A 25,220-nucleotide genomic window follows, 5' to 3' on the forward strand; every position below is an offset into this window, starting at 1 on the left:
GTTCACCTTTATACTGTGTGTATTGCACAAACTGATGTTGCACAAAAATATCTGGAGGTAGCAGAGTAGCCAAAGATGCATGACCTTAATGAAGCAATTAAGATTTTAAAATAAACAAACAATTAAAAAAATAAAACACACCGAAAAGCTCTAGAATTAACAGTGAAAACCATTAAGTGTAGATACCACCAGGCTATCTACCTTCTTCACTTTTAACCAGTGTAGTGAATATCTTGACCAATTTCAATAGCTCTAATGGATAACTGTCTTTTTACTCCATTGTCAGGACATTTCTGGGCAAATTATCTCACTTTTCTGCATTTATTTGACAGATTTTATCTATCTACTCTTAGTGAAACACTAGATATTATGATGTTTATCCACTTTTTAGAAGAGAAAACATTATCCATCTTTACAGAAATTAACAGAAAACACCAAAGAGTTAAAGAAAAATATCAGTAAAATATTAGCAGCCAATCTTCAATCCATACTTTTACTATATGCTCCTCCTTCTCAGGCAGTAGTAACAGTAAATGTGAATTTACTGCTAACAGAAAATTTGGAAGCCTGTACAGTGACTATGACAGTATGACAAGGCTCCTTTGTATCAAGGGAGAATGGAAAAGGTCTTACAAGAACCAATAATACAATTCTGATGTGACTGAATGTGTTTTTATTGGTTTCAAGGTTTCACCAGGATGAGCACTACACCTCACTTCAGATTGCTGTTCTCTCCACTCTTCCACAGGCAGCAATGACAGTTCAGGAAGTAAAAATTCATACAGGGCTCTAGCAAGGCTGTCTGCAGTCTCTCACTCCCACATGGCCCTTATCAGTTTTGACATAAATTATGAGGAATGATGGGCGTAATTTTTTTCTTTCACAATAAGATTAAATCAGAAGTGATCTAATGATATTAGCGACTTGTAACAGAATAAAAGAATGCAAGTTAAACCAAAATTTGACCCAATTATTTCATTACAGAAACAAGATTTTCATGAAAGCAAAACAAAAAAACCATAAAGTGTTTTATTTGCTTGTGATATAGTTTAACCCAAATACTTTCTTACAAGCTCCATCCATAAAAAATGAGTTAGGGAAAGTGAATACCTTAAAATTAGTTTCTATTAAAATCTATAGAACTGACAATCTCCCATAACACTTTTATATACAAAATGGGTATAAAGTGACAGAAATTGGAAAATCCTATCTTGCACAAACTAAAAGTAAGTAAAATTTAAAATATTAAACTAGAACTTACATAATTTCAAGCATATTTGGAGCCCTGGAAGAAATATGTGTCTTCTTGGATGAAAAAAAGTCTTGTTTAATGTGAGCATGCCCTCCATAATATCTTTCTTTTTTCAAAATAATGCCATTATCTGCTCAGATAGACCTCTATCGTCAATTTGTACAGAGAGGAGCACCTAATACAAGTGCTTCTCCTTTACATAAGCATTAGGAGGAAAGGTTTTTGTCTTACACTGACATTCTAGGCATTCTAGGCAGCAGGACAAGGCAGTGATGGAGTCATTGTAACCCAGTCAGACACTGGGCATCTTTAGGCAGCCACTGACTCAGTCTGAACATTAACCTGTGTAAAAGTAAAAACTCACTATACCCCCCAGAAATGTGTGTCTGACATTTATAGACAAAAATGTTCAAAACAAAGATAGTTGTAATAAAATTACTGGCTTCTGAGTTAATATGACATTTTTAAATGTATAATTTATTCAGATTTAGGGACATTGAGGGGCAGCAAATCTTTCCAGGAGAGTGGTCTTTGATTATGAAAGGAGGACCATCACAGTCATTTGGGGGTATAATGCTTGTTGACATGTTAAAATATTGTTTCTGTGGTAATTTTTACAAGCATTTTAGAGGGGAAGCATTATAAAGGGGACAGCTGTTTTATTTTTCAATACAATGCAGATCAAAGATGACAGCTATAGAAATCCAAGAGAAAAAAATTCCAGCCATTAGTAGAATGTAGCTCCTAATGAATACTGGTCTAATATTGGCAACCAAGTAGTACAAAATATGTGAATATTTAATATTCCTACATAATGGTCCTAGCCCTAATAGACTCATTTCTCTTCTGAAAGAATGAAATGTCCCTCTAAATATAGCACTGCTTAAAAATAAGATTGCTAGGTAGGCATTCAGAAAATTGCTACTAGCACGTCAGTATTTTTAATTGCTATATTTCTCAGTCATTTTTTAAAAAAATTCAATTAAGTCAATGAGGCTACAAATGAGATGCACAAGTAAGTCTGCAAGTCTGTAACTTAGTAGAATCAATTACTTTTATTGCAATTAGAAAAAAAAATGCTTTGATGCCAGGTCTATCTTTTTCTTATATGTTGGCATAGACGGTAACAATGGTAAGTTCACACTTTGTATTTCTCTGTGTAATCTTACAAACTTTCAGTAGTTAATGTCCCTACCATACTGGAAGTCAATTGTAATTTTTGTCATCTGCAAGATTCACTATTTAAAACAAAGTTTTTGTAATAGATTAAATTAGAACAAATTTATCGATGCCCCTTTTTAAAATATTGATGTGCCCTTTATTTCATGTAAATTGCAAACAAACTTAGAGCTAAAGCTATCACTCAATATAAACAATCAGATCTTCACTCCATACAAAACCTAAAATACTAAGGGTGAAGCAGCTCCTCTGTTATTTCACACAACAAGAAGAGTGTCCAGTCACCTGTGAAAATATAAGAGCTTGTGTGTACAGCAATTACAACTAGGACCTTCACTACATATCTTCCATTATTTATGTCACAGATCACACTGGAAAATGCATCAACAGAGCTTTGCAGAGCTCATTCACTCAGCCAGAGTGATCTGAGGTATTTCTTCTCTCCTTTTCATCTTCATCCTATGAGCTGAACTAACTTACGCCTGAAAAACAGATTTAAAAGTGCTTAACAAGAAAACCTGCTGTTTGATATGAAGTCAGATAACCTGGTTCTATCTGAAGTAACACCAACACTAGTAATGGGTTTCCAACTCCATTTATTCAACAGAAAAATTTTATAAGTATTTTTTAATTTTCTTCACCAGAAAAGCTCTGAACACTAATTTTGGCAGCATTGACCTCAAACATCACCTTCAAAATAAGAAATTAGCTGTATATGTTTGACTGCTGATTTTCTCAATGACTGCAACATGACCAGTCTTTGCAGATTGTAGAAATAAAGGTGGAATACTTCCATTGTTCCCAGAGACTCCAAAAGTACTGTAGCTAACCTCTCTCAGCCCCTCAGCTGTGCTAGCTCAGCATTTTGTGGGACTGTACAGTAAATCAGATCAGTTCCTTTTTGTATCTTAAAAAGATGCTCTGCCAAAGTGATGAAGGAGGAAAATATTTTTCGTTAGCTTAACCTCCCTGAAACAGTTTCCCTGAACAGTTCAGCAGACATTTGCACCAAGGTGTCACAGAGGAAAGAAGGAGTGGCTGGACTGGCAGTGGAGCTGCCTGTGCTGCTCCGACAGCATAGAACTGCCTGGGACTCTGGACCTGAATTCGGTCTCCAAGATCTGCCTTCTGGAGAAGCCTCTCTTTTTCTTACTGTGTTGATTCCACAGGGACCAAGAGTGGTGTCACTAGGCTCAGGTCAGCCTTTGTCAATATATTTGCTGTACACTGTTGTGGGTTGATCTTGGTTGGCTGTCAGGCACCCACCAAGCCACTCTTGCATTCCCTTTCCTCAGTAGGACAGGGCAGAGAATAAGGTGGAACATCTCATAGGTCAGAACAAGGATAGGGAGAGATCACTTACTAGTTCCCATCATGGGTGAAACAGACTCCTCCTTTGGAAGATTAAATGAAAATATTGCAACTAAATAACGGGATAGGACAGTGGACAGGAAAACAAATATAAAAGCACCTTCCCCCTGCCCCTTTCTTCTTCTCAGGGTCAACTTCACTTACGAATCTTCTACCTCCACACTCCAAGCAGTGCAGGTGGATGGGGCAGGGACATTGTGGTCAGTGGACAGCCCTTCATCTCTGCAACTCCTTCCTCACCATGCTTGTCCCCTGCTCCACAGTGGGATCCTTTCCCAAGGGATATAGTCCTTAATGAACAGCCTACAGTTCTTCAAGAACTGTTCCAGTGTAGCTCCCTTCCACAGAACACAGTCCTTCAGGAATAGGCTGGTCCAGTGTGGGTCTCCTGTGGAATCACAGGTCCTGCCAGAAAACCTGCTCCAGCACAGGTTCCTTTCTCCATGGGCTGCAGTACCTGCCAGGAGCCTGCTCCAGTGTGGGCTCTCCATGAGGTTCCAGCTTCCTTCGGGGTGCATCTGCCTACTCTGGCATGAGGTCCTCCGTGGGCTGCAGGAGGACAATCTGCCTCACCATGGCCTTCACCACGGGCTGCAGGGCACTCTGTGCTCCAGTGCCTGGAACACCTCCTCCCCCTGCTTCCTCAAAAGGAAAGAATAATTGCATTGATGGACGCAATTAATTGCGTTCAATAACTCCTTTCCTCCATTTGTTTTACATACTGAGAAATTTTTTAAAGAAAAACTTCATTACACTGAAAGTAAGACTAGATTACATTTCAGTAATGTAATTACAAAAACTATTATGCAGGTGTTCTAACCATCCCTATAAAAGATACTAATGATGACCAACATATGAAGCAATGGAAAGGCACAGTAGAGCTCCCATATAAAAGTCCTTCCACATCATGGTAACACCATTCAGCAACTGTCTAAATACTGAATAAAAGGTACTTATGTCCAAGATAGAAGATATTTAATGGCAATTTTCCTCTTCTAACACAAACTAACATCTTTCTCGTGGGCAGCTTTACAGAAAATCCAGCAGTGCCAATGGGAGGCAGAAGCTGTTTTAAAATAGGTCATCATTATTAAGGAAGTGCTTAGTCTTACAGCAGTTCCTTTGAAATACAAATTTTTTGTGGATTACTATAATAAAACACTCCTAAGCCTTTATCAAAGAAAAACCTTGTGGCTATGAAGAGTGACAAAAAATGCTACCAATTTTAAACTGCTCCTTCTTAATTAACGTAAGAAGTATATCTTTCAACTATTTCAATAATAATGAGAATAAACATGCATCAGTACCTTGACTTATTATAATGATCATGCGATCATTAACTGTTAAACTATGACTCAGTTTCCATAGTAAAACTCCAATTTCGGTAAAAGTCTTTAATTATTATTTTAAAGTGTTATTAGTGGAAATTATAAATCTAAACAAAAAGGCACTATTTTAACCTATATTTCTTTCAATTAATTAACTTCTTACTTGTCTTAGCTGAGTTAAGAAACAGTTATGTATGTCTGAGAACTTAAGTTAGGACAAAAGTGTCTGTGTGATTGTGGACTAATTCCATAATTTTTATCACATTTGTTGGTGCAGAAAAAATATGACCATTCATACTAATAGTTAAAAATCTTACTAAATGGGTTTTTTTTTTCTTTCTCCAAATAAAGCATGTTTTATACATGAGAATATCTGTATTATAAAGGACTTTGTAATATGTAACTCAGACCAAATTTTAGGCAAAACCACTTGGCAAATTCTGCAGAAGACACACGCATGTAAACACTACATAGTAGCTAAAAACATTTATCTTCCAACCATGTCTAAATAAATTCAAAATATATAAATGTACCCCAGTACTAAGCTATAGCCCATCAAATTTCATTCATCTTTGGCCACCTGCATGTTCAAATACCAAGCAGACAGAATAATTCAAGGCTTTCAAATAACCAGTACTTTCTCTGTACTCTACCCTGAAAGTACCTTCTTGTGGCCCAGTGCCTTCACAGCACCCTCTACAGCACTTTTTCAGATAAATCATAAACAGGCAGGAAAAAATGTATTTGGATTTTCTGATACATATTTTTAAACATGGAAGGTACAGTTTTTTAAGATAAATAGGGAAACTCGATTAAAATACAGTTTTCTTTCAATCATATTGGGGTTTTCCATAACTTTACAACCTGATGGAATCTTTCACAAAATGCAGCAAAAATATTAAAGTTACAGTTCCACTTGAAATGTCTTCAGACATGATATATATTAGCATGGAAGTAATATCAACATTTGAGAAATATTTCCCATTCAGTTAAATTTAGCTCCTCAAACCTACCACTTTTATGTAAATCAGACTATCAGCAAAGCATTCACAGACATAATTTTACAACCAAACCAAAAAAGTCAATATATTATTAAAAATCAGAACAAGAAGCTTCATTAAAACTATGTTCTTACTTTTAAATGGTTCATATTGTTTTCTGTGAGATTTCATATTTGTAATACTATAAGTAGTTTGAAAAAAGTAAGATTTTAATGAAGCATTTTACCTTTAGTACAAAACACGTGTTCAAAGAAAGCATAACCCTCAGCCCCCTAAACGTGACAGTGCTGCTATTTTTCTCGCTGTTAGATAACACGTGGTTCAGCTGTCACTTGCTGTGCAGCAGTCAGTTACACAGAGTAAAGTGAATCATAATCGCAGTGACTAACCAAATTAATGGAAGCATGCTGAATCAAACCCATGTTCCCAAACTGTCTTAGGGCTTGATTCAGCAAAAATACATTGGATTTCTATACCACACAACATCTTCTATAGATGCCTGTTTATCCAGATTTTTAAAGCAAGAAAGTGCTGAATTCAGAATGCATAGCAAGTCTACAGGATGTTTTTAACAGACTACTATTAAAAGTGACCTATCAACCTGTAAAAACACAGTAGCTAAATAAATATTGCTCAACAATACATAGCAAAAGTGAGATGGTGTGTGAGTTTATAGAGCCTACTTTGGGTCTTAATCTTATATTGTTTTACGCTCATGATCAGTAGACAAAGCCTGCTTGTAACTTCCCATCCAGCAATCTGACTGGCTTCATCTATGAGATTCTATCTTCTAGCTTAAAATATATCTATTAATCATTCTTATTTATGAATGGCAAGAGAAGGGTTTCTTTGCAACGTACTTTTGATGATGGGCGTGCTTAATACCCCATTTTGAAATATTTGGTATTCCAAGGTCTTCTTTCAGATCTTATTCTTCAAAGGCTTTCTGAATTTAGTATAAAAAATTATATCAAATCCTAAGAATAACCTTGGATAGAAGGGAGACATACTCAGATTCCCAGCAGTGAGTCTCAAATAGTAAAGTTATGGATAAATGAGCATACTGTAATTAATAATTTATAGAAATGTAAGCAAAATATGAAGATTGACAAACAGAGTTCTAAAGGAATCTAGACAACCATAAAAGTCAGTGCCATTAAGGAACGTGTCCATGGCTTTCCTATAAAACCAAATACTGAAGAGTTACCCTCAAAAGCAGAACTCTGTTGGTCAGACTCAACTTAGCTCAAAAAGTCTGTGAGGTAGACCTCTACCTCTGAAAGATTCACACTGTCTTCTTTTTAAGTCCATAGCCAGAAATAGGCTCTGCAGTTCATCCAGCCTATTTCAAATTTCAGATGAGATGGACCACATCGTAAAGGCACCTCTTTATTTCTATTTGCTTCAAATTGAATTGAAGTGATTTCACACATGGATATCTTCTACTGTATATGTTCATATCCAGTCAGAAGAATCCTAGAGACTTTCTGGGTTTAATAGCACAATCCAAGCTCTAAATGTTGTAGCATGAGAATGAAAAACACACTAAAACTGAAGCAATAATTTTCATTAACCAAGCAGTTCTATGAGTGCTGAATGCAAAGAAGTCTGATTTCATGAGGACTCACACTTTGTGGTTGAGTTATTCGGATGCTAAGGTTGGTTCTTCCCTAGAACTCCTTGGAATATAGAATGGTGTTAGCAGACTTTTTCAGTCAGAAGTGTGGACAACCCCTTACACCACCCATTTTCTTATTTTCATTAAACCCGTAGTAATTAAGTATCTCTGAGACCTCAAACTTTCCTCCAATACTTTGTAAGTCAGCCAACAGCTTCCACCAACTGAATAAAAATAGCATCAGACACAGCTGTTTCCCTTACAACAATGTAGCATTTATGTATTTCCAAGGAAGTGCAAGACCTGTGTGTTAGATCCTTTCTCAGCTCCGGTTGGACAAGTTGTGGGTATAACTGGAGAAGTTTATTCTGCATCTTAACAGTGAAAGCATAGAACTGTGCAGTCAGGAATGTGGATGTATGGAGAGGCAAGAGAAAGTCTAAATAACTCTGTTATTTGCCTCTAGAGGCAAATCCTCAATTTTGCTCCAACGGCTGTATGTGCATTTTATTTAAGCACTCTAATGCAAAATTCATAAGAGGCATCTGACACAGACAGAATACAACTCAATGGATGCAAACACTATGCCTTAGCTGAGGTTACAAAATTCAAAATACAAAATGAGGAATGATTGATTCAACAACAGTTTTGCAGGGAAGCATGGTGAGGGTATAGCAGACCACACAATGACCACGTGTCCCTAAATGCTATATCACAACAAAAAGCCCAAACACACAAGACACTATCTGTACAAGGACAATGTTCTGTGCAAGACACATAGGTTTATCCTCATACTCTCCCTATACACTTTTGTTTAGAACACTCTGTCTGGGTTTGGATATTCTATTTCAGAAAAGATCAGTTAGAAATATATAAAAACCGCAACAAGAGTGGTCAAAAATCTAGAAAATGTGACCTATTGAGCCTACAGAAAGGAGATGATGAGAATACATAGGAGAAGATGTTCACATTTGTGCAACATGTGAAAGGTTGCTGCAAACAGAAAAATAACAGCCTTCATTGCATTGCCATTGAGGACAGAGTAAGTAGCAAACAGTAGGAAAGAGATTTAAGTTTAACAGTAGGGACAAAAGTCTAATGGTAAGGATAATGACTTTCAGTAACAGAGACAAATTATCTAAGGAATTCAAGATACCTCCATCCCTGATTGATTCACTAATTGGAGTCATTGTTCTCATACCTTTCAGTAGTAAACTATGATTTGAAAAATGTAACATTTTCATACTGAATCCAAGAGTTTTACCCTAAGATGTACTTGGCCCATTTCTCACCTTCTACTATGTAGGCAGCACAACTTTTTCAGAGATGAGTAGCTTGAATTCAGTGCATGGTCTGCTATGGGCCCTCAGTCCAGCCATGAAGCTTATTTATTTCACTGGTTAGGTGGGCCCTCACAAGTGGGAACTACTAGATTAGGCAAATAAGTGTCAGAAACTGCAATCTTAGAGCTGGTCATGCTTTGAGGCAAAGGATGAATTGGGAAACTTCTTGAGGTCCCAGCTAGCCCTGATTTTCTATTATTCCATGTGTTCTCTGGGCTTTACACAGCTTTAAAAGCAATGTTTCTCACTCACCCTTTCTGTAAACAGAAAAATAAATAAAAGCATTGAGATTTGGATGAACACTATATAGAAAAAGATTTTTTGCTAACATACTACAGTTTTCATTTCTGAAAAGTTATATGATAGATGGTTGTAAAACATTTTCCAAAATAGACTGACTACTTCTAACTCCCAATTTTGTTTAAAGGTCAAAACATTTGAAGTCCCTCATATGCTTAAGATAGTAAACATTCTAAAGAACATCTGCCCTCACAAATACACAGAACAAAATGCCACATTATATTGAATATCTAGCAATGCTGTTACATACTCTGTCTACAAATAAAATATTATATTTGCTATAAGAAACTATTAACCTTAAAATATTAATGTCAAATAAAGAATAAGTAACCAGGAAATATTTAAGCAACTTCATATGAGATTTAAGAAATAAAGCCAGCCTCATACAGAGAGTAAGCAAAGAAAATAATGGGGTTTGTGTGTTATTTAAAGATTTTATTAATTTTCAAAATAGAAGCACTCAGACTATTTTTGAAACACAAGTTCCACTCTTGATAACTCCTGTTAGAACAAACAGAGTATCTCACTGTGTTTTCAATCAAGAAGTTTAAAGTCTAAATCAAAGACATTCCTTAGGATCTCACTTCAAAACTCCTAAAGCTACATAAAACCAGCTGTTGTAACTATTACTTTTCCCCTATCAAAATGCACAAAATTTATTTCTTTATCAAAATGCAACTAAGATCATTATGCAGAAAAATGTGATGACATCTGATATTTAAATTCAAGACTATAAAAGAACTGCCTTCTACCTTCAATGAAAACAGTAGAGAACAGCAGAAATTGCTTTGAACTCTTACTCTTCAAAATTTACACCTATTAATTTCTTAAATGCACTACAACTCCTCTATACATTAACTCTTCCAGTTTCAGTCTTTATTGACCACTTTGGAGCTCCAAGACTTGAGAAACAACATGAGGACTCGGTAACAACATAATGTCCTACAGAAACAGCTTTTCAGCTGATTTTGCACTGATTTTGCAATGTTATCGTATCACCAGGAGTTTAACAACTCATGAGACAAGTTGCTGGAGTTTACTGCTTTAAAAACACACCACCGGGTTTGATATAAACTGGTTTTGTTAATAAACTAGAACAGATAGCTATTTCAAGGATGTAACAGTTCATCCTGTTACACCAGAGAGTCCTGCAAAAGAGACAAAATCTAAACTCAGCAAACATTGAGGACAATGTGATTTAATTTGAATTTAATATTTATAATATAAATTAATTTATCTGAAAGACAACTACTTTTGAATGGCAATTTTAAACAATTGGTATTTCAAGAGATTTTTCCTACTTGTGGCTCTAAATCAAAAGACTCTTGCCCACTTTTAAGGAGATTGGGTTGTCTCTGATAACTTGTAGCTATTAACTGTGATACAGTAAGACATGATTAAGGCAGCCCACAGGATCTAAACTTAACTCAAAAAATCATCCCCACCTCAAAGCTCATTGCTAATGCATCATGTCTGTTACAGACAAACAAGTATGGTGAGATCAGAATTCATCACTTTGCGTGTTCTTGGGGTTTTATCTCCCCAAGATAGGAAAAAGGTCGGCCTAATGGTTTTGGAAACTTCCCTGGCATTCTGACTGACTGTGACTATGGCAGGAAAACTTCAAGGAAGAGCTAATGCAAAGGAGTGAGAGGTGGCACTAAGCTAAAGAGAATTCCTGTTCCATTGGATTCAATTTCAAACTTCAAATGATTATTTTCATTCTTTTCTCCTTATTATGAAATTCTGAATATGCAGCAAGTATTTTAAAACTTCATTGGTAAAAACATATTTTACACCAGTTTTCTGCAGTAACCTGTCACTTCTGTGTATTTTGACATTTAAAATATATATGCTAATGACCCTGTTGTTTCAGTGGAAAAATCAATTGTTTGACATTCTCAATTATTTAGACATTACTCAGCACACAGACACAAACAGATAAAACCCAGTAAAAAAAACCATTCAGTCCCCCAACCTCACCTGCAGAGACCACTGCATTTTACCCAGTCACTGCTTTCTAGCATAAAGTCCCAGTGCCTTAAATTATGATCTCCATTCTTTTTTTCAGATGCAATTTTTTTTTAAGAAATGCTGAAGAATAGTTATTTCACAACATTACACAAAGCACATACTGCCTGGTGTTAAAAGTCTGGTTTTGGGGTCCTTAGTTAACTAAATCCTGTATCTTTTTTACTATTTTTCAGCCCCATATGACATCAAGCCTTTCTACATCCAGCTCATCCTGCCTGTACTTCTTGAATGTGAGAACATCAGCACTTCTGCCGTCTTCTGAAATTTTACTCAACTTTAACATTAGCAAGCCAAATAATTAGTGTAACTGCCACTCTGTATAATCTCCAAATATATTCTGCTTAGTCACTAAGAGAAAGTATTACTGCTATCATTTGTAGACAGTGACCAAAGTGTGTTAGATGATTTAGAGAACAGTTGTAAGCACTGAGTCTTCTTGAAGAGCGAATGGTACAAGGTACAACAACCTGGCATCTCCAGTATAAAATGTTTAAGCGTGTGATAAGAGTGAAGAGCCAGGAATAATGACAATTTTGAGAGAGGCCCAAAAAGCAGTACAATTTGTTAAAACAAAATTCAGGAAAGGTGATAACGAATATTAGGAGGGAGCAAAGAATGATGTAGTAGGAAGGGAAGAAAACAGGGCAGGTCAGGGTAAGGGGCAAGTATCTTCCTCAACTATATATCTTTATATAACTTCCACTATCACTTATTTTATACCACATCAAGTTATTACTTTTAAAGTCACCTTGACCATATTTTATTTTATAATGTGTGGAAACAAGAGCGAAATGATGAGTGGTATAGCAATGAACTGTTCTGATCAGCACTCCAAATTCAGGCAAAATGCAACTCAAAGTTATGGAAGCATAACTTAGCAAACATTGCCTGGAGTTCTGGTTTACTATTTAGTCAAAAGCAAATCTTTTTGTCTTACCCTATAACCTTTAGGAATTCCTATACATATCTTTATCTTCAAAAAGCAAAATTAATTCATCCCTTCAGCCCCAAAATGCAAATCCTAAATATATAATGCTTTTTAAACATTGTAAAACAGAGTTTATTATTTATAAAGCAAGATAGTTATTTATAAAAGAGTACAATAGCTTTGCAAGGCTGAGATTTACACTGTTGTGACTCACCACGTTCAATCTATTGCTTTCTCTTCCCCAGGTGAGCATCTTGCCCCACATCTCACTCACTCAGTGCCATTCAGAGCCCACACAGCCCAGCTTCCTCAAGGTTTGCTTGTCAGAGATTTTCCTTCATTCACTGTAGCTACCCAATTTTTACCGTATCTGCACAATCAGTGACACAGCAAGTGAGCACACACAAGCCTGCAGTCAGTTGTACCTTCCTAAAGCCTACTATGGACCTGACAGTGGTCAGGACCACTATGGACCTGACAGTGGTCAGAGCCACCATTCTCTAGCTCACTATTTGTGTTTCCCCCTGTCTTCTCCCCTTGGGTAACTCAGATGACAATGCCACACACACATTTAAAAGCGGTGGTTTATAAAGACCTCATTGTAAATGTGGGATACTTTACCAACATATGAAAAGCTGGATGATTTCACTATGAAGCTTCTCTTAGAAAAATTTGTCTTCTATTGGGCCTAATAGTCCATATCCATGGAAAACTGAAACATGTGTCTTTTCAGAGCTGCGAGTCTGACTGTACAAGGATAGCATTTTATCTCTAGAATTGCTAGGCAAAGAACTGGAAACTCATGATACTGCAAGTAGAATAGTGTACATGCACACCACACAGATTGAAACAGAAGTCTTCATAAATAATGGCAGCATTCTAATATTTCCTATTTTTTCCTCTGTGTATCCTCTCTGTACAATTCTTTGATACAGAAATAAAGTACAAACAAAAAATAAAAAAGCACAAGACTGATCCTGTAAATCAATCCATGTGCTGTCTAAAACCTGTTAAAAAGCTTACATACACAAAACTAGATTTTATAAGAAGAAAAATGTGCATAACATAAAGGAAGAGTCATCATGAAAAATTCTATGCTGTATCCAAGACAGTAAAACTTCCATAAAGATAAAATTTGAAAATATGTAAGTATTCTTAAAACAGCAGAGAGTTACACTCAGAGTACAGACATAAATTCACTCTGTCTGAGTGTCACACATTATGCATATTAAATATTATGCAAAATAAACTTTCAATAACCATGTCAAAAAAGACACCTTCTTGGGACATAACATTCAAAATGCACTCCAAGAGTCCCAAAAATTCCAGAAGAGAAACAGTCACAGCATCAGAGTTTGCCACCCATCCTTTTTAAAGCAGAAGCTCCACCACACAAACACAGTGCACAACTGTAGCTCAGAGTATTTCACAGACCAAGCCAGGCCAAAGGAGAGAGCAAATCTGGAAAGCTTCTGCTTTCCATGCCATCATGTTCCAGCAAATCCTGGCAAGAATTCATGCTGACTTGATCACTATTAGTTGCTACAGATTACAACTCAATACCATCTGCATTTCCTTTCCCCAAAAACAGTAAAACAAGCATAAGGAGAAGTTATGTATCTATTTTAAATCCACACATATTTACCCCAGGGAGTGAAAGAAAAAGAATAAATAGTCCACATTACAGATGTGAGTCACACTACTTAATGCTCTTTTGGAAAATGCTCAAATACCACAGTCATGGGCAGAGCATATGAATTTGAAAAACACAAGATACAAATAGAATTGAGAAAGGAAGTAGAGCCCAGGGAGTAGCCATTCATACTGACACTCAATCACCATAATTTTTAAAAAAAAATAAATTAGAGGGAAAACATGCTTGCTGTTTTCTTCAACATTTGAACAGTTCTTGTGTTAATATCTCTAAATGTCAACTGTTGTTTTCAGCATCTTTTTTTTTCCTCCTGCTACATTTCTCCATGGAATGAAATGACACAATTTTATTGCTTAGACAGACAAAAATACCTTCCACTTCAAAAGGAGTTTGCCTTCGAGGAGAATTACACTTCAACAAAGACTGCAGTATTTAGCTCTATATTTATCCCCATGCAATAACAGTAGTTCATTCATATAAATATGGGAGGGGTTCTTTCTTCTTTCTCTTCTCTTGACAGAAGGAAAACATCTCCCAAGAGAACTGAACTCAGTAATATCTACCTAAAGGTGCAGAACAAGCTCTGGTGTGATTTCAGTGGAGGATTGTGCTTAAACACATAAATATTTTCAGAATAAACCTATACCTAATGGTTGAAAGAGACACTTCATTTGAAGAAAAATGAAACTGGTGAGTTATTCATCTGACACCAGATCATGTTTTACTATCCTCTAAAATACTGTGGGCTTGTTATTCAAATTCCACTGACAACAGCATTTTCCTAAGAGAGCTGCTTTAGGCTATCCTTTATGTATAAGCTTTACACCATACCATTTCCCTTTCAGCTTACTCAAAACTAAAGAAGACACTTTAGTGAGACATAAAGAGAAACTAAAACACATATAAAGTTTATATTTAGATTTAAGACCTTTCTTTTGTCCATTGTCTGTTTCCAAGATTCTGAAAATTACAAATGAAAACAGTTCTGTTTAATTTCTTAAGTTGGCTTTACCTTGCCATTACTTGAGAACAGTTTATTCTTCGTTTGCAAGCTTAACAGTTCAAGCTGATTCTAGTATCATACTGAAATAACATTTTATGTTTGATCATAAATACTATTGTCAACAACAGAAGTTGTCAGGGACCTTCTTCAAAACTGTAATGCTATTAATATGCATTGAAACTGCAACGTGAATTCCTTGAAGTCCTGCAACATGCAACTTGAACTTCTATTTCCTTCTTTGTTAAAAATTTTTAAGAGTGCAGAAATTTTAGAAAAGCATTTACATTTAGTTTGATATATCACACAATTTAGTAACATAACATTTTCTAAATTGTTTTAAAATAAAAGTATCACAATAGTAAACAAATTGTAGAGCAAGAGGCTAAGAGGTGGTGACAAAACAAGGCATGGCCCTCTATTTCCAGTGCTCATGTCACAGTGACATGTTTCAAAACGTGCATCAAAAAAACAGACTTTGAAATGTTTTTAGGAGATCACCTCAACATTTAGGAGCTGTCACACAAATGGGATCTGAAGTTTTTGGTATGATGCTAACAATAACACAATGAATCTTGAAAACAGACTTCAAAGTCAGCTACTAAAGCCTAGAAGACAGGTTCCAAGGGCTGAGTGTGAAAGGCCAGCTGCAGTTAACAAGTCCAAGGCACAATGTTAATTTTGGTATAAAAAGCCACTTAGTGCTTCAGCTTCACCACACTCATCAAAGTCATGTCCAGGATATCAGTCTCCTGGCTTATTTTTAAGCCATTAGAAGTCAGCGTGGTTACTCTGCCACGGAGGGAGAATAGTTTTGTTGACTTTACTCGGTGCCTCCCAGCACGGATGGGGAAGGACGCAACCCACGCCGTGCTCATGGCAGCGGGACCCGGGGCTGGGGCTCAGCACAGGGGAGAGACCGCGGACACCGTCCCGCACCAAGCCGAGACAGCGCACAGCTCTCGGTGCTAAGCCAGGCCGGGACAGCGGAGAGCCCCCCGTGCTGAACCGGCCGGAACAGCTTCCGATGCGGAGCCAGCCGGGACAGCGCACAGCTCCCGGTGCTGAGCCCGCCGGAACAGCGGAGAGACCCCGTGCTGACCCAGGACGAGAAAGTGGACAGCTCCCGGTGCTGATCCGGCAGGGACAACAGGATAGCTCCCGGTGCGGAGCCAGTCGGGACAGTGGACAGCTCCCAGTGCTGATCCGGCAGGGACAACAGACAGCTCCCGGTGCCGAGCCGGCCGGGACAGCTCCCGGTGCTGAGCCGGCCGGGACACCGCACAGCTCCCGTGCTGAACCAGCTGGGAAGTGGGACAGCTCCCAGTGCTGACCCAAGCAGCCGTGAACTGCTCTCGGGGCCGGGGCCGGGGCCGGGGCCGGGGCCGGGGCCGGGGCCGGGGCCGGGGCCGGGGCCGGGCCGGGGCCGGGGCCGCCCCGGTGCCCATGTCCCGCTTCCCCTGGCGCCGGGGCTCCCGCTTGGAAAGAGCAGCGGGGCGGGGGCGGGCGGCAGACACGTTGTCGGGGGAAGATGGCGGCTGTGGCAAACCCACCCAGCGAAGCGGCCGGAGCTCAGGCCCCGGCGGTCCAGCTGCGCCCGGCAGGGCCGCCGCCGCCAGTGCGGAGCCCGCCGCGCCACCGAGACGGGGCCCGGTGCCGCCGGTCCGCCCCCTCCGGCGGCGCCGACCGCCGCCCTAACCCACCCGCGTCCTCCCGGCGGCACACGCCGGGCGAGGACGGCACCTGTGCGGCCATGTTGGGCGCCCGGCCCCGCCGTCGCCGGGGCGTGCGGAGCCGGAGCCGGAGCTGGAGCTGGAGCCGGAGCCGCCCCGCGGAGCGCGGCCGAGCAGGCGGAGAGCGCGGCCCCGTCTCCACTCGCTTCCGCGGGTTCCCCGGCCGTGCCGCACAGTCTCCCGGCGCCGAGCACCCCTGCCCGCCCGGATCCTCTCTCCCGCCCCGGCCGTGCCGCCCCCGGTGCCGGGACAGAGACTTCCCGCCGCCGCGGGCCCGGGAGAACAAGGAAGGGATGCGCCCGCCCTTACTTGAGCACGGATTGCTCCTTCTCCTCTTCCTTCTTCTGGCGGTCCATGACGGCCAGGATGATCTTCCGCTCTTCCTCCGTGAGGTGGCTGAGGTCCGGCATCTCGGGCTGCGGGGCCGGAGGAGGCTGAGGAGCGGCGGGGCCGCTCCGGGGCCCGGCGGGAGCCGACATGTTTGGTGGGAGCCGCCGCCGCTACGGGAAGCGCTGCCCGAACTTCGGCAGCAGCAGCGGGAGCGGCCGGCGCCGGGAGAAGCACATACAAATCAATACCCTGTAATCAACCGGCAGCCTAATGACGGCCCCTCTGGGGAGGGGCGGGGTGCCCGGCGGCCCCGACCTCGCACCCACCCGCCCAGCCGCCGGCGGCAGCGCGGGGACGGGGACGGCGGGGCCCCGGGGGGCGAGCAGGGGGAGCGGGGAGGGGAGAGGGCAGCGTCGGGAGAGGAAGGGCCGGGGGCGGGGTAGGGAGGGAGAGAAGAGAGGGCAGGATTAGCCGCGGGAGAGCTGTGGTTTCGGTGCGAGCGAGATTATCCCAACCCCGAGCGTCCAGTGGGGAGAGGGGGGACGGAGCCAGCGGCAGGGGGTCAGGAGACGGGGGCAGCGGCTGCCGCGAGGGGCGAGGCGGGTGCCGAGCGAGAGCGGAGCCCCGGCGTCCCGGGGCGCGCAGCGGGGAAAGCCCCAGCGGGCGAGCGCCAGTACCGGCCGCCGGCCGCGGCTCATAATTCCTCGCCGCCGTCCATGGAAGGGGCCGAGGGGCGCCGCGCCCGCCTCCCGCCGCCGCCGCCTCCCGCCGCCGCTCCTCGGCTGGGCCGCGCCGCTCCCTGCCTCCGCCTCGCTTGGCTGGTGCCCTCTCGGCTGCGGGATGGAGTCCGCCTAACCCATGGCATGGCGGAAAGCCGGAGTCACGGGAGGGGGCTCCGCATCCCCCCACCGCCTCCCCCGCTAGAGCCGAGCGGCGCGGGGCGATGCGGGCCCGGCTGCCGCCCCTAGCGGCGCCGCGCGGGCTGGCGGCGGGGGGCGGCGGGCGGCAGCTGCCCTTATTTATTTATTTATCCCTGCGCGAAAAATGGACGCGATAAAAATCACGCGAGGAAGGACAAGGAGGAGCCAAGGCGCCAGCGACGCGCTGGGAGAACCGAGCCCGGCGGCCGCGGGGGGGCGAGGCGGAGGGCGGGGAGATGCTGCGCGGCCGCCGCTCTCTCCGGGTAGGAGGAATGGGACACCCGCTCGGCAGGGCCGTCCCCGACAGCAGCCCCGGGGCGAAGGAGCTGGCGGGGGAAGCGTCGGCCCCCGAGAGGAGGATGCAGCGGGAAAGGCGAGGGAGGAGCGGCCCGGGAGGGTGGCAGAACCCCCAGAGCCCCGTCCCCTTGAAGGCCCGCTGCCACGGTCCAAAGTTCGGGCTGAGAACCGGAGAGCAAAGCCGAGGGGAGCGGCGGGATGGGCGCCAGGCCGGGAGCGGCACCGCTGTTCAGCCGTGCGGGTCCGGCCCAAGAAAGCAGCTGCTCCACCACCGCCCACAGAACGTCCTGCTGGGGTGTCCTTCGGCCCGTGAAAGGCGTGAAATCTGCCCCAGCGTCTGTATGGACAGATTCCTCCTACCCAGAATGTGACACCCACGAGAGAAGTGTGGAGAAGGAAGAACTCCTCTCATGTGGACAGCAGGTAGTGGTGGAAGAAACCTGTCAAAACATTTTTGCTACCTCTAAATATGCCACCTGAGCTGTCATTTTGGTGGCTAGAAATCATTTATGGAAAGGGTATCCTACAGTGCCCAAAATGCCATCCAGTCCAAATAAATAAAAAATACCCTGTCCAAGAGCGCCGAAGAAACAAATCCAAATCTGTAGGTTTTCTATCTGCAAGAGAAGTAGAATTCTACTTGCTGTTCTTTCACAGTATGAGACATAACACCTATCTTACATCACACCTATCTTACATCAATGATGGATAACATCTAAGTCTATGCAGTAATAATAAACTGATTTGTAAGGTTTAGTTTGAACAGTTTGAAATCATATATTAGTGCAGCTGGTGCTATTTGTAATGGACCATAACATCAACTTATATTCAGGTGCAAAGGACTGGGGGAAAAAAGTCATCTTTCTGAAACTATGGTCCTCATCAGCTGTATTTCCACAGAGAATAAATTTTAGGATATAGCTCCACTAGCTAAAGAGTTCTGTGTGTAATTTCAGGCTGAAAACATCATTCCTTTGGGGAAACAAATTCTGGAGGAACAGATTGCCAGAAGAACATGAGACTTGCTGTGATAAATCAAGCCTCAACAGTAATCCATACCTATTATCATATACATGTATTCATCAAATTTTAGTTTTGTCTAAAAAATGTCATCGGCATCCTTAGCTAAAGGAAGCCTGTGGCATTTCTTGATGTAAAATTATGTATAATGGACCCTTTGTTATTATACATAAACCATTGTGTAGATACTGAGCCAATTATATATACATAGATATCCTTTTAAAATAAACTGTAGGATTTTTCATTCAGTCCTGAAAGCATTCTGCTCTTTCAGTCCACATCACCTTCACCTTTCCGACTGGATTCCAGCCAGCTGGCTCTCACCGAATTCCTTATTTCTTCCAGGCACTAGATAAATTTGGCATTGAAGTCAAAAAGAGGAGGAAATGTAGCACCATGTGTCATCAGATTACCAAAGATAGTACAGTCCTTATCAATCTAGGAATGTTGAATGGAGGAATTAACTGGACTGATCCTTTTGGGAAACTACATTTTATCCAGAGAAAGTGAAGAGAGAAATCACTCAATCATTTCTAAGAATGATTAAAAATAATCAGACCCAGTTAAAAAGAATGAGCAATCTCTGTCAAGTTACACAGTTCACAAATACTTCATACCACACCTCAACCATAACCACTAACAGTATTCAGGCTGTAGTTTTGGTTGCAAGAAATCTCTACAGTTCTTTGTGTATTGTTTCATTTATCTGAATTTCTTTCCAATGGACCTTTACCTCTGAACTTTCTGGATTTACAGTGCCTGCTTCAAATTACGAATACTTGCTTCAAGGATGATTATAGAATTTCAAGACCTTTCTTTTCCCCTTGGTATTTACTCTGTTTCCACTAAATCCTGTGCCATTAAGTGGGTAACTATAAACAAATAAGCCCAGGGACAGGAACTGTAATCCCCATATATTCTTTGGCTATTTGCTTTGAAAAGAGAGGGCAGATTCAGAGCAGAAGATATCCTATGACTCAATGAAGAAATAGTTCAACTTGACCTTTCTATACAACTATCTTCCTTTCTCCCAAACAGTTTCACCTATGATTCCTCACTTTTTTCTACAATTAAAATCAAACATCATGTGTTCATGTTGCTGTCAGCCTGCACACAATTGTCTTAAGTTGTTACTTATGTTAAACTATGTTAAATTCCCATTGAGGAAGGACAAAACTATACTGCAGCAATTTGTGATTACATGACCCAGGTGACATATTGATTAAAACATAGAACAAGCTTCTTTACTTACTCCAGAGTAAAGGTGTCAACAATAATTACAATCAACCAACAATAAAAATTACTATCATGTAGTATGATCATTTTCAAAACTGGTTTTTAAGGAGCATTCATTTGTAATTCTCTCATCTGTAAATTCTGACCTTCACATTCCCTATCTCCATGTACCAGCCTTTCCTGTTCATCTCAGTTCTTGCCCTGAACTCATTACCACACTCTGAAAAAGCAGATTCCCATATCTGTTGTACAATCTTCTGCTGTGATCTTCCCTGTAAAATCTGCAAACGAAAATTCACCCCAGTTGTGTATCAAAAGCATGTAATACTTTCTTTTGGTGGTTTCTCTTAGTCATCTAACTTTACTGACACCAGCAGAGTTATTAACATAAGTTTTCAGATACCCTTTTTTTTAAATAGGTTTCTTTCCATTTCTGCTAGACATGACTGGTTCTGAAGAAAACAGTGGCATTGTAACCTGATTTTATACATCACCATGAAAAGTCTTTCACTAAGGGTCTCATTATGCTTACTTCCATTTCCTTCCTCATAGCAACTACAAGAGTAAATGCAGTGGTAGACTCATTGTTCAAGCCTGTTAAGTGTAATTCTTTCCTGAAAAGAAAATGCTAGTATCTGCTTTATTATATTTTGTATAAGGGAGAAATTCAATGTAACTAATTAACATTATTTTTGTTCCAAGTTGAAACTTGGAAAACATCTTTATGTAGCTGACATGAAAGGAACATTAAAATATTCTGTTCTGAATCAATGAATGGAGGAAACTAAAAACATATTCTTGGTTGAAAATGTCCTTTACTCAGACTCTCAGTGGATCAAGTGAGATGTATAACCAGCAAGAAATGTATGCTGCAGGACAATTCCTGGGAGCACTTTGAACGGACTCCTCAAATGCCCATTGAGGAAGGACAAAATTATACTGCAGCAATTTGTGATTCCCAGGTCCTATACTAAGTGCTATCAAACAATCATGGACTGGTTTTCTGGTGCAGTCTTGGATCTCTCTCAGCTTTTCCCTGTCTAAATTGAGGAAGTTAATTATATTGTAGAATGTCACCTATGTTATCATTTGGTTTCTTTCAGGAGGATTTTGCTTACTCTATATGCAATTTTTCAGCTCCAAGCAAATTTCTATTAGTTGGATACTTGCCCACAAGTGATTTGAAGAGTGCTAGATATTTATGGGTAGAAGTTAGTTTTCTTTAATTGTTACTCTCATTTCCCATAAAAGAGGTTTATCCATAGTATATACAGTATTGACCATATCCCTGTGTCAGCTATATTTGGTGAAATAGCCTCTCCCAGTGTCATTGGTGTCAATGATCTCTCTGCCGTAGATAGAAAAATGTTGGTCTCTCAGGTAGACCCTCCACTTTTTCCTCCTCTCCACACATATGACCAGTATTTTCACAGAGTCAGAAGAAGGGTCAAGTTCTTAAACTATGCTGAAGAGTGTAATTTAATCTTTACCCACTTCTAAACCCTTCCCCAGCTCAGGAAGTACCATTAACAAAAAACTTTTGGATTAGAGGATTGAGAGCTCACCATGGGCACCATGGTAGCTGCTGGGGGTATGGAGGATCTTCAATCTTATTCCTAATCAGTTTGGCTGGCAAAAGATTGATTTGCCTTCATTAAGTGGACCAAGGAACTGGTATCCAGGTTGTATTTTGAAATATAATATGGGAGAGGTCCTGGCATGTTTTCTGTAAGCACAGTTGGCTGAAAACAGAAGAAAAGCTCAGATCAGTTAGATGGTTTTCTGGTTTAAGGTTGAGAGAGTTGGAATTATTCAGCCTGGAGAAGAGAGGGCTCTGGGAGGCCTTACTGTGACCTTTCAGTACCTAAAGGGGATCTATAAGAAAGATGGGGACAGGTATTTTAGAAAGGCCTGTTGCAACAGGACAAGGGGCAATGGTTTTAAAATGAAGGAGGGTAAACTAGATAGCAGGAAGATTTTTTTTATCATAAGGGTAATAAAACGCAGGAACAAGTTATGCTGTTCATGGAGGTAGTGGACTAGATGACCTTTCAAGGTTCCTTTTGACCCAAACTGTTCCCTGATTCTATGAATGGGATACTTGATAAATATGATTTCTAGACTTTGGAATGTTTTGTCCAGAGCAATTATAAACAGACAAAGAGATTATAAATTTGTAAATACAGTCAATACTAAAAACTTTATCATGTCTCCTGCAATTCTTTTTACATGCTCAGTTTGAAATTGTCTGAAATGAGTGTGATACATAACACGCTGAATTCAAGGAGCAGGCTAAAGTCTTTACAGGATCTTAAACTTAATACTTTCTGTCTGAATTTGACAATTCAATTTCAATTGTTGTTCAGTTAGTTGGATGAAACTCGGAGGAAATGTTGAAAGAAAATAAAAATTCCTGTGTAGTTAGTTTTTTGGTTATACATTTCTATCTGATTCTTCATCTGTACCAGCAATGTTTCAAAATAACTGGGTAGCAAGTCAAATTTTATGTTCTAACAATCCTGATAGTAATAAGTCAAGGATTTTTATTTTCAACACTGTAAAAGCTAAGAGAATCCTAAAATCAAGAGTCCTACCAAACCCATAGAAACCATGTACTTCTATTGGTGATTTACGGGCTATTAGTTGGTATTTATTACTTCTGTTGGTATTAAAAATTGTCCACAACTTATGCACTTTGGTTTCTTTTTAATTGTTCTGAGTTATCAGACATTATACAAGTTTCAAAATAATGAGTGTATAGACATTATTTAACACATGAAGCACAGGCTGACATTAGCCCAGTAAGTGCTTAGAACATTATCACATGTTCCTGTAAGGTATGAATGAAGCATTGCTTTCTCTGTTTGCTGCCTTCTAATCCCTCTTTGCTGACCCCCTCACAATTCTGGAACTCAAGCTGCTTGAGAAGAAACACCAGTATTCTTACATCACATGTGATGGTTTGGCTTTTTTCATTCAGTCATAAGATTGTCCTTCAGAGTTGATACAGAATATCCTGTTCCAGATCTCAGGAATATAATCATTCCTATTGTAGTGACATCTCCAAAGTCCCAAATCTGCCAATTTTATACAAGATAGAAACGATTACTTGACCTTTTCAAAAGTTTTTTATTTTTTTTATTTTTTTCCCCATCTCAATTCATTATTCATTATTAAAGGTAATAATAACATCCCGAATTGTTATTATTACGCTCATGCCTTGCAAGCTTAGTCATATATGTAGAGTCTAGTGCCCTAGAAGTGGATAGAAAAAACAGCATAGGAAACAGCCTGTTGCCACAAAAAGCTCAGAGAGCCATAGACAAAACTCAACATGCAGGTAACTCAGATAAATGCAGGGGATTGAAATGAGAAGACAGCAGTAAGATAAAGGTAGCAACACTAGAGAAGTGGAAGATGATTATTTTTCATGGACATTATTGTAAGCTGGTGTTAAACTGATCTTTGAAGAAAAACGAGACATAATTTGGGAAGCAGAGCATCCTTGCTGGCATAGAACTGCTTAAGGTTTTCCCAAAGTAGCACTCAAGCGGGAAGTTCTCAAAGTAACATCCATCCATGAGAAACTAGCCCTTTACTAAGGTCCTTCCTTCACTGGACCCAGTTTGAGTTGTGACCTCTCTTGGCAGGAGAAAGAAAACACTGATTTGACTGTTCATTTTCCTAAAAATCCAAAGGCAGCAGGGCTTTAGGTGTCTGGATCTTCAACCACAGTTAATTCTCAGAGACCTGGAATATAGCAGCTTTGAAAACAAAAACGTGCCTGAAAGTGATGATAATTAAAGTTCACCATATGGTATTTCCTATCTAGAAACCTACCTATCTAAGTTTCACATCTGCAAAATTACTAGAAAATTGATCAGAAAGTACAATTAATTCAAATAACACGTAAGGCAGAAGTGTTAGCACTGTAAAATTGCTCCCAAAAGCATAAGGATACAGCCTTTTCTTTTTTTAATTCAAACAAACCTTCATTACAATTTTAGCTCCAGTACATGAAGAAAAGAGCCAATATTTTGTGAAAGTTCATTTTATACTCCAAAGACAAAAGGCACTAGAATGACAAAAGCTAAACTCTACTTGGAAAAAAAAAATCTTCCTTGTGTATAGAGATCATTAGCAGTTATTTGACACTTTCTAGTACTGTTTCCCTTATAAAGCTCCCCATGAGATCCTAGTCAACATACCTCAGATAAATTCAAACTGTGTAGCATAAAAAGTTTATGAACAGTCTTAATCAACATTAATCAACTTTGGCACTTTTCTAGGCTAAGGGAAAAATTGGATTAGGCCAAATGAGAGTCAGCAAACACACAGTAACATGATGGTGGCTGCTTTGTGTTTTGGTCTCAAGACCAGAATTCATGCCATACTTAAAAGTAAAGTGTAATTAAAACAAGATCAATTCACTGGCTATATTAATATAATTATATTCATAATGAGTTTCTAGTAAGCAGGAAATCAAAACATTCTGAGAAAGAATTCATATGTACAAAAACTTAGTTATTTTTATTACTAATATTAGTCTTAGAAAATATGCAACCTTTGAGTACAACTATTACCTTCCCTTGGCTAGAGTAGCTTACAAGTTGATATGAAAAGAGTCTGTTAGGATTGCTGTCAGACAGGAAAGATCTTTCAAACATTAATGGATG

At 40.3% G+C, this 25,220-nt stretch overlaps 1 protein-coding gene across 28 annotated transcripts in view; it reads right to left on the bottom strand.

Annotated features, from left to right (window-relative positions):
* RIMS2 (regulating synaptic membrane exocytosis 2) overlaps nucleotides 1–17,447 on the bottom strand; it is a 448,599-nt gene extending 431,152 nt beyond the window's left edge. For 25 of the 28 annotated variants that reach the window (XM_071554016.1, XM_071554031.1, XM_071554026.1 and 22 more), the window contains exon 1: nucleotides 17,051–17,444. In XM_071554016.1, coding sequence (XP_071410117.1) covers nucleotides 17,051–17,220 — 170 coding nt within the window. In that variant the 5' untranslated portion in view covers nucleotides 17,221–17,444. Of the gene's footprint in view, nucleotides 1–17,050 lie in introns of all 28 variants that reach the window. The other 3 variants (XM_071554038.1, XM_071554007.1, XM_071554005.1) reach the window with 3 other exon arrangements.
* Between the last annotated feature and the right edge of the window lie 7,773 nt (nucleotides 17,448–25,220).

The sequence above is a fragment of the Pithys albifrons genome, chromosome 4, assembly GCF_047495875.1.
Source record: "Pithys albifrons albifrons isolate INPA30051 chromosome 4, PitAlb_v1, whole genome shotgun sequence".
In the NCBI taxonomy this organism is placed as follows: domain Eukaryota; kingdom Metazoa; phylum Chordata; class Aves; order Passeriformes; family Thamnophilidae; genus Pithys; species Pithys albifrons.